We start from the raw sequence: 14,666 nt of genomic DNA, 5'->3' as shown, positions 1-14,666 counted from the left end.
CACCACCTGCTCAACAGTGGGAGCACATTTCAGTATAAAGGTCACTGTTAGAGAAACTCCTTCAAATCTATTAAATAGGCTGGAAAATTCCTCAGAGCCTTTTCCACTCCCAAACCATAACCTAGCTGGAAGAACAAGGAGTGACCTGAGGAAAATCAGTCTGAACACCAGCTGAGCCCAGTGGTTAAGTCCTCAGAGTGAAAGGGTGAGGTAGGGCTGGTAGAGCCTCGTGGGCAGATGCTCGTAGTGAGGGAAGAGAGGGAGGAGAGAACTTCTGTGATTCCCATCCTTGAAACTAATAGGTTAAGCAAACTCACTAATCTTCACATTGTATTTATCTTCAATGTCTTTTTCAACCCTATCCCAGGGTAAATTCCAACTGGAAATGTCATCTGCTGGTTTTGCTGAATATGTATCAGCGAACTGTGTGTTGTATTTGTAGAAAACCCATTTCCAATAGGCTGAAGTTTCAAAGCTGGTATCAGCAAGAATATTCCAGCGACTGTACCGCTCATTGACAGTTCTGTAGTTCTTGTAAGAAATCTGTTTCCCGTCGGTGTCTTTATTCCTGAAAGAGACATCACCAGCAACACCCATTGTACAATTCTCTGATATTAGTTTCTCAGTATTAATGTTTCTGCATCCACTGAGCCCTCTGCTCTGGTGATATTCAGCACTGTGCTGTGAGTGCTCCCTGTTTGTACAATCACACAGGACTCCACAGAAAGGACACTGCTCCCCACAGCCACCTAACATTGTGTACAATTCACTGGATGGATCTATGGGGAGAGCAGTGATTTTCCCAGCAATATCCTTACCCCAATCTTTAACCCTTTCAGTCAGATCATTTTTACTGATAAAACTTTCAATTTCTTGTTTAAAGTTCAGTGGGTTAATCTTTTCAGACTGAAAAGTAACTGTTCCCAATGTCTCCTGTGGAATCTGTATCTCATCACCCAGTTTCTCTTTAACTGCCTGAATAAAACCGACCACTGAATTCTCATTATCTGGAGGTGTTATATCCTTGAGAGCTTCCCTCACCCGACTGATAATCCCCTGCAGAATATCCAGTGTGAGAGTGCACAGCAGAGGAACTTGTTTATCATGTGTGGCTGCACAGTGTTGTATAACTTGTTCCTCAAGCCAATCTTTTTCCAATGACAAGCTGTGTTTTATATATTGATAATACTCATCAAAACTGCCTGACTCCTTCAAATGGAGCATCAAAGCCACTTGGAAGTTTTTCCGGTATAAGAATTTCCCACCTTTGCAGTGGTATCTCATGTGCTGCACAATCTCCAATCCCAGTTTATTATCAACAGCTTGGATTATGGCCGGGATCAGGCAATTTTCACAGAACAGTTCTGCTCTCTGTTTGGTTTGATCTTTCTCCTGGTAAATATCCTTAAAGCTTTGACAGTAGGCTGCTTTCTCCTTGTCTAACTGTTCCAGGGGATCATTTCTCTTCCTGAACCTCTCATGCATTTCTTCATATTTTATAACTGCAAATCCACAAATGTGAAGCTTAAAATCTGCCCTGAAACGTTCATTAAAAGTGAATGTCTGGTCCTGGTGTTTCTGGATTTTATCATCTATTACTTTCAGGAGTTCTCTGTAATGGTTAGATTCATAATCCTGCTCCCGGTCTGCGGTCTGCTTCACAAACTGTTTACACTCACTCGCCCACTGATCTACCAGCTGCTGGGCTCTTTCAATTACTTTTTCTTTTCGGTTTGTGGATCGATCGGTAAAATGCTTAGGTATGCTCAGATGGTCTTTATTGATAGATAACTCCAAGTCACTCAGGTCATGCAGGGTTTTCTTACTAAGTTGCTGGTTGAGGAGCTTTGTGGCCGCTGGCATATTCTGGATGAGACTCCTTTCCATGTCCTTCATAATATCGGCTCTCTGTGGTGGAGAATATTTAAATGTTGAAATTGTTTTCTTCCACATATCCTCAAATGCATTCTCCAGTTGTGTTTCATCCATTTTCCTATTCTCCTGCCTACACTGTTGCAGAAGTTTATTAACCTGGTCTTCAATCTGACTCTGATACTTGGCCTTAATATCATTCAGTTCCTGCATAGCTCTCCTCCTCTGCACTGCTTCATCACACTTCCTGTCCACATACATTCCACGTTCAATGATCAGAGAGTCGATGCTGTAGACAAAATCCTCCCTGTATTTTTCAACAAGGTTTGAGTTATTGCTGGTGGAAAAATAGTCCTCCAATTGTTGGAGAGCTTTTTCTTTCTTTTCATTGAGAAGAGAATGGGCTGTATTTCTCAAACTTTGAGCTACACTTTCTGGATCCTGTTTGGTATTAAAAATTCTGTTCTGTGCCTTTTCCAGGAAGGAATGTATCTCTTTCCTCAGTTCCCACTCCAGCTCAGTGTATTCGACAGAAAGATCCTTGTAAGCTTCAGCTACCAAACTGTTCCGGAAACTGAAGATGAAATTTTCATATTTCACTGCGTTCCACAGGGATTTAGTCCACTGGATAAACTCAGAGATGGTTGATGTTCTCCCTTTAATTTGCTTCTCTTTCAGATTCTCAAAAATCCTTTTTTTCAGCTCAAACACCTTGTGACTGTAGCCGGTATTAACAGCTGCCATGGGAAGATTCCCGTGCCACAGGCCTGGAATATTCCAGTTATTCTCCATCGCGTTGTACTCCAACACATCCGAGAACTTGGTGAACTGTCCATCTTGTTTTTCCATTTTAGCCGCTGTTCGTGTCATCACATCCAGCTGTTCCAGCAGATGTTTGCGGCCTGCGATATTCTGATCATGAGCAGACACATCACTCACATTCTGGTGAACAAAGTAACAAACTGGCCTTTTCCCCACTTCTCTCATTCGTATAAATGCATGGACTGCTATCTGCAGCACATCCTTCATCTCTGTGGAGTTTTCCATGGCTATATTTACTAATGTTACATCACTTAACCCGATCACCAGGGTGGCGAGCTCATTGTCATGTTCAGAGCTGTTCTCAATGTTTGATAGTTCTGGTGCTTTCAGCCCCTCAGTGTCGATCACCATGATGTACCCACAGCCCAGCTCAGTCTGCAGATCCCCTGTAATCTTAATGAGCTGCATGAAGGCCCCACGAGTACACCGACCACTGCTCACAGCAAACTGTAAACCAAACATGGTGTTGAGAAGAGTGGACTTGCCTGTGCTCAGCAGACCCAGCACTGTCAGTACAAACACACGGGTCTCTCTGCCAATCCTCTGTTCAACTGCCTCCAGTACATCAGTGATCCACTGTAAAGGGATGTTGGAAACATGTCCATCAATGAGCTCCAGAGGGAACGCATCCAACATCAAATCAGCAGCAATGTGGGGTAACTTTTGTACAATGGATTTCTCTTCCTCATCACAATTATTCTGGTTTATCAACGTTTCATAGATCAGCCCGATTTCTCGCATGAAATGTTCGAGTCCGAGGGAGCTGGCAGTTATCTGTTGGTCTAATTCCTGTAACCGCTTGTTGGTTGTCGAGTCTTTCTGCTTCTTTGCCTCTTCCTGTGATTTCTGATACAGAGATTTGTAATCTTCACGTAAACCAGAGAGAGTCTCTCTCGATCTGGAATCTAACCCGAATTTCATCCATTTCAGGAAATATTCCCTCTCCTTCCTGTCTGTCAGGGCTGTAATGAATGTTTTCATATCAGCTGATATACCTTTCTCTCGTTGCTCATTTCGCAGTTTTCTCTTCTTTTCCTCAAGTTCATTACAATATGTTTGTATCGACTTTTCATCTCCCTGTTTTGGACGACATTGTTGTTTTTCTATTTTGGAAACCTGTTGCCAAGTGAAACGCTGAAAAGACATATTTTCTGATTTGTATTGACTAATGGCCTCTCTTTTAATAGAATTATAAATGTTTTCAGACCTTGCTTTGCCTTGTGAACACAGCTTGTCATCCTCATCTATTACAATTCCTATGTCTCTTGCAGTTACTGCCAGTTCCTCCAAACTCTTGGTGTCCTGACCAGTCTTCTGTTGTTGGATTATTTCCAGGGTTTTTTTCAATGTGGATTGCAGCGTCTCAGTAAACTCTGCATTGCTTCTTGTTCCTCGTGATAAGATTTGATTCTCCTTAAACCCTGAGGAATTAATGAAATCCTTTAAGTGTTCTATAGTCTCACCGCTCACACTGTTCCCAGTAAACACTATGAATGTACTCGCTGGAGACTGGCCGAGGGACTTCAGCCTCTTGCTTAAACTGCTGTCAATATTATCAATAAAAATAAAAACAGCTGAAGAGACATTTACCAGAAATTGAAGCTGTGTGTGGAACTCTTTAGCATCACCTCGAAGGTTTAATATAGTCATTGGTTCTGGGAAAAGATCCAGTTCCTCACTCCCACTGGGCAGGTACCAGCACAACTCGACAAGACCAGCAGAAATCTTGCGAGGTAGATTTCCACACTCCATTTGGTGATGGATGAAGAAGTTGTGATGTTGCTGGGAGGGACTGAGGACTTCATTTAGAATCATAGATTTAGAGATGGAACAGGAACCGAGTCTAATAAAGGAAAAGGTCGGAATGCTGGCGGTCACCATTTTTGTTTCCTTAAAGCCTGCATTTTCTCGGAGTGAAAGTGGGCGCCATTTCTTGACGATGGAGCGCAGGGCCCACAGTAGGAAGGTGCAGCCCTTGTTACCAACAGGCAGTAATAGAGGCAATGCAAACTGGCACAGAGACATCTTCAACATCAGCTCCTGCTGGAGGAATGGGTCAGCACAAAGGAAAATAGACACAATGATATCCAAGGGATGGTATAAACCTTCAGAGCTTTCTGACTCATCTGATTCTGACTGATTTTGTGTGTCAGTTGGTTTGTATTTCAAGTTTCTTGCCTCTGAATTGACCGTCATTAAATTTCGGAGAAAATATCCTGGAATATCCTGAGGTGAATCGGGTGATTTATTTTGAAGTGTTTCAGTGTTTATGCTAAGGACATCGCTCAGGGACAACTTCTTGTTTTCTAACCCCAGTTCGGTTAAGAATTCTGCATTATCATTACCTGGATGAGAATAAGAAGATTTAATTACAATCCATTTTTAACTACTTGTTACACAATGACGTGACATCTCTGACCTTTACTGTGGGACATTCCCGTATTCCAGGCTTGGAACGTTTCAGTTATTCTCCCCAACCCGAGATCCCCAAGACTCGATCTCCCCCTTGGTGCATAGACCTCTGAATCCCCATCTCCCCAATCCCTGACCCTGATCTCCGGCCCTTCCTTGATCCCAGATTTCCAGCTTCCAGGCTCTAAGAACTGGAGATTCTCACACATCCATTACATTCCCCTCTGTACCACACTGGGAAAGTGAGGGGTAAAGGGAGGGAAAACTACCCAATTCCAGCCCCTTCAATCCCCGCACTCTCCTCAGTACCACATTGGGAACAGTGAGGGGTGGGTGGGGGAGGGGTGGCGGTGAAGGGAGGGTAAACTACCCAATTCCCTTTACAGACTGTAGCTGTGCTCCAGAACTTGCCGTGTCCCTAGCCAAACTGTTCCACTACAACTACAACACTGGCATTTACCCGGCAATGTGGGAAATTGCCCAGCCAATTACCACCCCATCAGTCTACTCTCGATCATCAGTAAAGTGATGGAACGTATCATCGACAGTGCTGTCAAGTGGCACTTGCTTCGCAATAATCTCCTCACTGATGTTCAGTTTCGGTTCCGCCAGGGCCACTCAGCTCCTAACCTCATCACAGCATTGGTTCAAATATGGACAAAAGAGCTGAACTCAAGAGGTGAGGTGAGAGTGACTGCCCTTGACATCAAGGCAGCATTTGATTGAGTATGGTATCAAGGAGCCCTAGCAAAACTGGAGACAATGAGAATCGGGGGAAGCTCTCCGCTGGTTGGAGTCATACCTAGCGCAAGGGAAGATGGTTGTGGTTGTTGGAGGTCAATCATCTGAGCTCCAGGTCATTACTGCAGGAGTTCCTCAGGGTAGTGTCCTAGGCCCAACCATCTTCAGCTGCTTCATCAATGACCTTCCTTCAATCATAAGGTCAGAAGTGGGGATGTTCGCTGATGATTGCACAATGTTCAGCACCATTCGTGACTCCTCAGATACTGAAGCAGTCCATGTAGAAATGCAGCAAGACCTGGACAATATCCAGGCTTGGGCTGATAAGTGGCAAGTAACATTCATGCCACACAAGTGCCAGGCAATGACCATCTCCAACGAGAGATAATCTAACCATCTCCCCTTGACATTCACTGTCATTACGATTGCTGAATCCTCCACCAGCAACATCCTGGGGGGGGTTAGCATTGACCAGAAAATGAACTGGAGTAGCTATATAAATACAGTGGCTACAAGAGCAGGTCAGAGGCTAGGAATCCTGCAGTGAATAACTCACCTCCTGACTCCCCAAAGCCTGTCCACCATCTCCAAGGCACAAGTCAGGAGTGTGATGGAATATTCTCCACTTGCCTGGATGGGTGCAGCTCCAACAACACTCAAGAAGGTTGACATGATCCAGGACAAAGCAGCCCGCTTGATTTTTACCCCGTACACAAACATTCACTTTCTCCACCCCTGACACACAGTGGCAGCAGTGTGTACCATCTACAAGATGCACTGCAGCAACTCACCAAGGCTCCTTAGACAGCACCTTCCAAACCCGCGACCTCTACCAACTAGAAGGAGAAGGGCTGCAGATGCTTGGGAACACCACCACCTGCAAGTTCCCCTCCAAGCCACACACCATCCTGACTTGAAACTATATCGCCGTTCCTTCACTGTCACTGGGTCAAAATCCTGGACTCCCTTCCTAACAGCACTGTGGGTGTACCTACCCCACACGGACTGCAGCGGTTCAAGAAGGCAGTTCACTGCCACCTTCTCAAGGGCAATTAGGGATGGGCAATAAATGCTGGCCTTGCCAGTGATACCCACATCACATGAAATGAATAAAAGAGTACTTCCCTCCAGTCGACAAACTAATTTTCATCACTACTATCTGTTTTCTGTCCACTCTGTCACTATCCCTTTAATCCCATAGGCGTTAATATTGCTGACAAGCCTATTGTGCAGTAGAACCATAGAAAAATTACACCGCAGAGCAGGCCATTCAGCCTGTTGTGTCTGTCCCAGATTTGTTGCCATCCCTAATTGTCCTGACACCTCAGGGACCTGTTTGGCCATTTCAGAGGCAGTTAAGATTCAACCACATTGCTGTGGGTCTAGAGTCACATGTAGGCCAGACTAGGTAAGGACAGCAGATTTATTTCCCTGAAAGGCATTCGTGAAACAGATTTTTTCTTTACAATAATCAATGGTAGTTTCATGGCACTATTTCTGAGACTAGCTTTTAATTCTACATTTTTCTTTTTAATTAATTGAATTTAAATTACACCAGCTGCTGTGGTGAGATTTGAACCAATGTCTACAGGACATTACTCCAGGCCTCTAAATTATTAGGCCAGGAACATTACCACTGCACTACCATCTCCCTTGTGCATCAACATTGCCCCTATACTCCACCATCTCTCCTATGGTACTTTGTGGCTCCTTATGAAAAATCCACATGCACTACATCAATCACACTACTTACATCAACCTTCTCCATTACTTCATCAATGAACTTGAGCAAGTTAGTGAGCACAATTTGCTTTTAATAAATCCATGCTGGCTTTCATTTATTAGCCCATACTTTTCCAAATGCCAATTAATTTTGCCCCAGATTATTGTCTTTATAAGTTTTTCCACCACTGACATTAGACTGACTGGCCTCTAGTTGTTGTGTTTATCCCTTTCCTCTTCTTTAAACACAGATGTTACATTTTCAACTCTCCAATCCTCTGGCATCATCCCCATATTTAAGGAGAATTGAAAGATTGTAGCCTCTACAATTTCCATCCTTACTTCCCTTGGATGAATCTTATCCAGACCTGGTGACTTTCCTACTTTGAGGACTTCCGACCTCTTTAGTACATCCTCTTTATCTATTTTGATCCTATCAAATATCACTACTGCCTCCTCCTTTATTGCTACATTGACAGCATCCTCTTCTCCAATGAAGACAGATACAAAGGATTCATATAGAACCTCAGCCCTGCTCTCTGCCTCCATAAGAAGATCTCCTTTTTGGTCCCAAATCAGCCCACCCATCCTCTGACTAAACTTTCATTGTTAATGTGTTTATAAAAGACTTTTTGGTTCCCTTTCATCGAAGCTGCTAATCTATTTTAATACTCTCTCTTTGAACTGCTGATTCACTTTTTAAATCTACTCTGTAGTCTCTACATTAAGTTTGGTTCTTGACTGTATTATGAACCTTACATTAGTCATAAGTTTCCTTTTTCTAATTCATTTTAACCTCTATATCTTTAGATCTCCAGAGAGCTCTAGCTTTGGATGCCCTTCCTTTCCTCTTCATAAGAATTTGTCTGCTCTGTACCTGAACCATTTCTGCTTTGAAGGCCTCTCATTGTTCAATTACATTTTGCCAACCAATTTTTGATTCCAAACTATCTGGACCTTTTCACCTCACTGAAGTTAGCCCAGTTCAGTATTTTTACATAAAAGCAAAATACTGCAGATGCTGTAAATCTGAAATAAAAACTGAAAATGCTGGCAATACTCACCACGTATGCCAGCATCAGTGGAGAGAGTGGGAAAACATAAGAATGTAAGAAATAGTGGCAGGAGTAGGCCATTCAGCCCATCGAGCCTGCTCTGCCAGTTAATAAGATCATGGCTCATCTGATTGTGGTCTTTATTCTACTCTCCCGCCTGCCCCCAAGATGGTCACGCACAACTTGCAAATGAAAAAAGTCACAGATTCGTTACAGCACAGAAGGAGGCCATTTGGCCCATCGTGTCCTCACTGGTTCTCTGAAAGAGCAACTCCCTCAGTTCCATTCCCCTATCTTCCCCCAGTAACCCTGCACATCCTTCCTATCCACGCAACTGTCTAATTCCCTTTTGAATGCTTCAGTTGAACCTGCATCCACCACATTCTCAGGCAGTGCATTCCAAACCTTAACCACTCATTGCATGAAAATGTTTTTCCTCATGTCATTTTTGCTTCTCTTACCAAATACTTTAAACCTTTGCCCTCTCGATCGCGATCCTTTCACGAGTGGGAACAGTTTTTCTCTATCTACTCTGTCCAGACCCTTCATGATTTTGAATACCTCTATCAAACTCCATTAACCACTACTTTTTGTTACCTGTTCATCAGCTAATTTCATATCCATGTTGCTACTGTCCCTTTTATTCCATAAGCTACAAGTTTGCTCACAAGTCTGTTGTGTGGCACTGTATCAAACACCTTTTGAAAGTCCATGTACACCACATCAACAACATTGCCCTCATCAACCCTCTCTGTTACCACCTCAAAAAACTCCAGAAAGTCAGTTAAACATGATTTTCCCTTAAGAAATCCGTGCTGGCTTTCCTTAATTAACCCACATTTATTCATGTGACTATTGCTTTTGTCTCGAATTAATTTTTCTAGATGTTACCCCACTAACAAAGTTAAACTGACTGGCCTGTAATTGCTGGGCTTGTTTTTACACCCTTTTTTGAACAAGGATGTAATGTTTGCAATTCTCCAGTCCTCTGGCACCACCCTCAAGTCTAAGGAAGACTGGAAAATTATGGCCAGTGCCTCTGCGATTTCCACCCTCACTTCCCTCAGTATCCTTGGATGCATCTCATCCGGCCTTGGTGTTTTATCCACTTTAAATACAGACAGCCTATCTAATACTTCTTCTTTATCAATTTTAGACCCCTCCAGTGTCTGACTTACTTCCTCTTTCAACATTGCCTGGGTTGCATCTCCTTCCTTGGTAAAGACAGATGCAAAGTATTCATTTAATATCTCAGCTATGCCCTCTGCCTCCATGTATAAATCCCCTTTCTGGTCCCTATTTGACACCACTCCTCCTTTTACCATCCTTTTACTATTTGTATCCCTATAGAAAGCTTTGGGATTTCCTTTAATGCTAGCTGCCAGTCTCTTTTCATGCTCTCTCTTTGCTTCTCTTATTTGCTTTTTCACTTCCCCTCTGGACCTTCTATATTCAACCTGGTTCTCAATAATATTTTCTACCTGGCATCTGCCATAAGCCCACTTTTTCTTTTTATCTTAATCTCTACCTCTTTTGTCATTCAGGGAGCTCTGGATTTGTTTGCTTTACTTTTCCCCTTCGAGGGAACATACTTTGACTGTGCCCAAACTATCTCTTCTTTGAAGGTAACTCATTGTTTATTTACTGGTTTTCCTGCCAGGTTTTGACTCCAATTTATTTTCCCCAACTCCACTCCTATCCCATTGAAGCTAGCCTTCGCCAAGTTAATTATTCTTAGCCTGGATTTCTCTTTCCCCTTTCCCATAGTCAGCCTAAATCTTATGATACAATGATCACTATGCCCTAAATGCTCTCCCACTGATGTTTGATCCACTTGGCCCATCTCATTCTCAAGAACCAGGGCTAGCAGTGCCTCCTTTCTCATTGGACTAGCAAGATACTGATGTAGAAAATGTTCCTGTAAACACTCCAGGAACTCTTGCCCCCACTGCCCTTTACTCTCCTATTATCCCAGTCTAAAAGCCAAAGGAAGACTGGAAACTGAGGTGATTACTCAGTCTAGCCAGAACAATGGATGGCTCTCTGATTCACTTATCTGGGATATCCTTAAATGGGGGTTGTCAAAATCCATCAACCCCATTGACTTTGAAAGAGCCAAACCCCGTTACCAAGCATGTTTGAACAGCTTGAGGGGAGCGCCTTGAATTTCAAAGACTCTTCCAAAAGATTCTCATTCAAACACGAAAAGAGACTGCTTGGGCCCCTCAGAAGTTTTGTGAGTGGTGACTCAGAAGATGGTCAGTAACTGAGATCCAGCAAGAAAGCACCTCTCTCTCTCTCTCTGCTGTAAGTTCATGAGGAGTCACAGTTGCAGCTATTAAGCCTCAAGACTACATATCCTTACAGTCAACAACCAGCAGACATGGATAAAGCCCCTCTTCTGCCTTCCGGAAGCAGAGAAGCAAGCCCAAAATGTGCACGTGACCAAGTGAGGACTTCAGGACTTTAATTTCAACTAAAGACACTGAGACTCAGGATTTAAGTTCCATTTATTATGGACTTTACTCCAGCATCCTAACTCCGTTTTTCCCTCTGTAATCTATTTGTATGTGTGTGGCTTTTATGTGAATGTGGGCATGGACGCGGAGTGTATTTTAGTAATTTGAACTATTTTTTTAGTGGTAAGGATAATAATCTTGCATATTTCTTGTTTAAACTCAAGAAAAACTGTTTTATTGGTTCAATTGCAATTATATATTAGAGGAACAGGAGCAAGTGCTCAATGAGTTGGTAAGTTAAATCACAGTGTTTAAAAGATGAACCTTGCTGTGGTCAAACCAGACAAGGGGCAAAAGGGGAGTCTGAGACCCCTTCCTCACCTGTTTGGAACAGAAATCTGGGGGTTCGAGTCTAACATTGTAACCACAGACAAACGAGAAATTGGAAGTGGGAAACCAAACTTTTCCCAATCAGAAGAAACTTAAAAATGGGTTTTCTTGTGGTGTGTTGCTAGAATACTAACATGTCCACATCCAAAGCCAGTACCTTCCCAAGCCAGGGTGAAGTAACTTGAGGTAAGTTAAAAGCCCTATCTATGGAAGAGCTGAGGAATGAAGCTGGGCTGTGTGGGATCAGTTTCTGTGCCAAAGCTAAGAAATCTGAAATCCTACGTCTTGTGGCCAACCATCATTCCCTTGAACCTGTGGAGTCAGTGGCAGGGTTGGAGGTTGGAATTAGACTCAGATTGCATAATATTAACAAAAATACAATGATACATATGCAAACCTCAGAGAGGGGATTCTACTCGAGGAGTTTAAAAACGTTCTCCCTCTTTCTATAAAGACCCATGTGGAGAAACAGAAAGTACATAGAGTGAGGGAAGCTGCAGTTCTGGCTGATGAATTCACTCTCATATACAAATCCATATCCCAGGGAAAAACCTTTCCTAGTCACCCTCACAACTCCAAAAAGAAAAGTGGTGGGAAGTTGATAGGATCACAAACAGTTCAGGGAGCGAGAGAAAAGCGGGACACACGGGGCCCTTCTCAAGCCAAAAAGGATAGTGCTGAGAGCAGGAGTGAGACCTGGAGACCTGTGTGTTTCCATTGTAACATGGCAGGTCATCTCCTCCGGGGAAAGCCTATCGGGTTAATCAGGGCACACCCACCCAGTGCAGGAGAAGGGACTCTGATAGAAAGTATAGCAGAGCAGGCTATGGTTTTAAACACAACAGCAGTAAGGTCCAGAGAAAATACTGCTGTGGGTGCAGGAAAATTTAACTGAAGGTATCAGGATCTTGTATCCAAAGGGAAAGTAACCCCATACCACTCGAGTCGGGCAAGCAAGCCCATTGTCATATTCAGGATTACAGGGGCCAACCTGTATCTATTTTGCTGGGAAAAGGCCTGACCTTTCCCCCAGAGAGTGCAGTTGATGCAAATATGATAGTGAATGGTATCAGAGGGTGGTGTACATCTGCACCTTTAAATCGGGTGCAATTGAAGTGTGACCTAGTTCCGGGACTAGTGACCGTAGGGATTGTCCTTAATTTGTCTGTGGATGGGGTTGACCTGCTCCTAGGTAATGATCTGGTGGGGTGAAGGTGGTAGCTTCCCCAGTGGTGGCAGAGAGACCGAAGTAAATCAGAGAGACCGGGCAGAGGCATGAGATGGTCCGCTGCATTTCCCCTGATTGTATGGTGACTCAGGCCTTGGCCAAACCAGCTCCCTCAGAGGAGACCGAACTGGTCCTGCAGATAGATGACCCGGCTGTCTGGTTGTCTGAAACTCTCTTTAGGGAATTAGAGGACTGAGGGAATGGGTTAAATGAATCTTCCCGAGTTGAGGCTCAGTATTAAGGAAGTTAGCACAGGCTGTCCAAACTGAAACTGAAGCAGAGGGATTCCCTGATTGCTACTATGTAAAGAATGAGGTGCTGATGAGGAAATGGAGCTCTCCTCACAGACCTGCGGACAAAGAGTGAACAGTGATTCACCAGTTAGTGGTGCCACTGAGGTACTGCAGAGAAATATTAAGAATGACCCATGAGCTTACAATGGCTGTACATGTCGGTGTATGAAATACCGAAGCCCGCATAAGAGAGCAGATTGACTGGCCAAAACTCCACAAAGATGTGGTGGAGTTCTGTAAAACTTGTCACATGTGCCAAGTTTTGAGGAAGCCCCAACCTGCAGTAAAATCTGCACCCCTAATTCCTGTACAGGTGTTTGGAGGATCCTCCAGCAGAGGGCTGGTGAATAGTGAGGGACCCCCTGGTGAAAACCAAAGGGGACAGACAAGCACAGGTCTGGCACACAGCTAGGGAGGAATGGGACGAAAAGGGCAGTGAGGACACGTTAAAGGAGGATCCCCAAATGGAACCACCTACTGTCCAGTCAGCAACCCTGACATGTTGAAAAAATTAGATCCCACACCCTCCTCTGTAAATGCAGACAAAAGGAGTGCCCTACCAAGGCTGCTGACAGCATTTGCAAAAACCTGCAGGGACAAAGAAAGTCGCCAAAAGATAAGAGAAATAGTGAGGGTGATGTCTCACCTAGTCGAAGTGCCACCGGGGAGTGCAGTGGAATCTGGCCATATACACGTGAGCAGGAATGTTCCAGAGGACGTGGAAGAGATTAACAAAGAGACCCTCCTCACAGTAAAGAGAAGAGGGGAACAAAATGCCCTAAAGTGAGCAGCACTTGTATGACTCACCAGAACACTCAAAGTGAGGCCAGGGTGGATCTACCCAGAGCAGACTCCAATGATCAGAGCTCAAGCCCAGAGATAATTAAATCCAACAATCTCACTTCAGACACCGGCAAGAACAACGGCCCAGAGGAAATCTCAGACACCTCACAGGAGCTTAAGACCAATTTATCACCCAAGACTACAACAGGGAGGAAAATTAGAAAGGTACTGGAATCTGAAGGGTTAGAACTATGTTTTGCAGAAACAGCAGCTGAGGGGTTAAAGGTTGAACGTACCCTAAACATTCATGGAAATTTGTAGACATCAAGTTTCCCAGTAACCACAAGTTTATTGAGATGCCCATTCACAGATTATTACAAATTTGTACAAAAGAAACTTTAAACCCATTGGACAACTCCTAACCATCTAAGACCCACCTCAAGGGAAAGGGAAGATTAAATCAGCACTACTGAAACAGAGAAAAAGACAAGCTGCAACAATTTTTAAGATTTCTGAGTGGATGAGAATGAATGAGAAATTGCATGTGTATTTTCCTGTGTTTTCTCTTTTTAACTCCGATAATGAAATGCTCCCATTGTCACATTTCATTCAGCATGGTACAGAGCTATGATGCAAATCCCACATGTCAAATGGAAATATTAATTTCGGTGTATGGCGAAGTACTTTTTACTGAGACTGTTACAAATAACTTTAAAAAAACAGAATGGCGAGCAGCCAAGATGGCCACGGACAATTTGCATATTTGGGAGGCGGTGGCGTAGTGGTATTGTCACTGGACTAGTAACCCAGAGACCCAGGATATTTCTCTGGGGATATGGGTTCAAATCCCATCGCAGCAGAAAGTGGAATTTGAATTCCATTAATAAAT

At 43.6% G+C, this 14,666-nt stretch overlaps 1 protein-coding gene across 1 annotated transcript; it reads right to left on the bottom strand.

Annotated features, from left to right (window-relative positions):
- Positions 1 to 303: 303 nt before the first annotated feature.
- Positions 304 to 7,152, bottom strand: LOC137345842 (up-regulator of cell proliferation-like). The gene is made up of 2 exons (XM_068009090.1): positions 7,101 to 7,152; positions 304 to 5,039 (listed from the first exon to the last, which is right to left on the bottom strand). The coding sequence occupies exons 1-2, from the start codon at positions 7,150 to 7,152 to the stop codon at positions 304 to 306; spliced, it is 4,788 nt and encodes a 1,595-aa protein (XP_067865191.1).
- Positions 7,153 to 14,666: the final 7,514 nt, after the last annotated feature.

The sequence above is a fragment of the Heterodontus francisci genome, chromosome 29 (genome assembly GCF_036365525.1).
Source record: "Heterodontus francisci isolate sHetFra1 chromosome 29, sHetFra1.hap1, whole genome shotgun sequence".
Taxonomy (NCBI): Eukaryota; Metazoa; Chordata; class Chondrichthyes; order Heterodontiformes; family Heterodontidae; genus Heterodontus; species Heterodontus francisci.
This window is presented reverse-complemented; position numbering and strand designations above follow the sequence as displayed.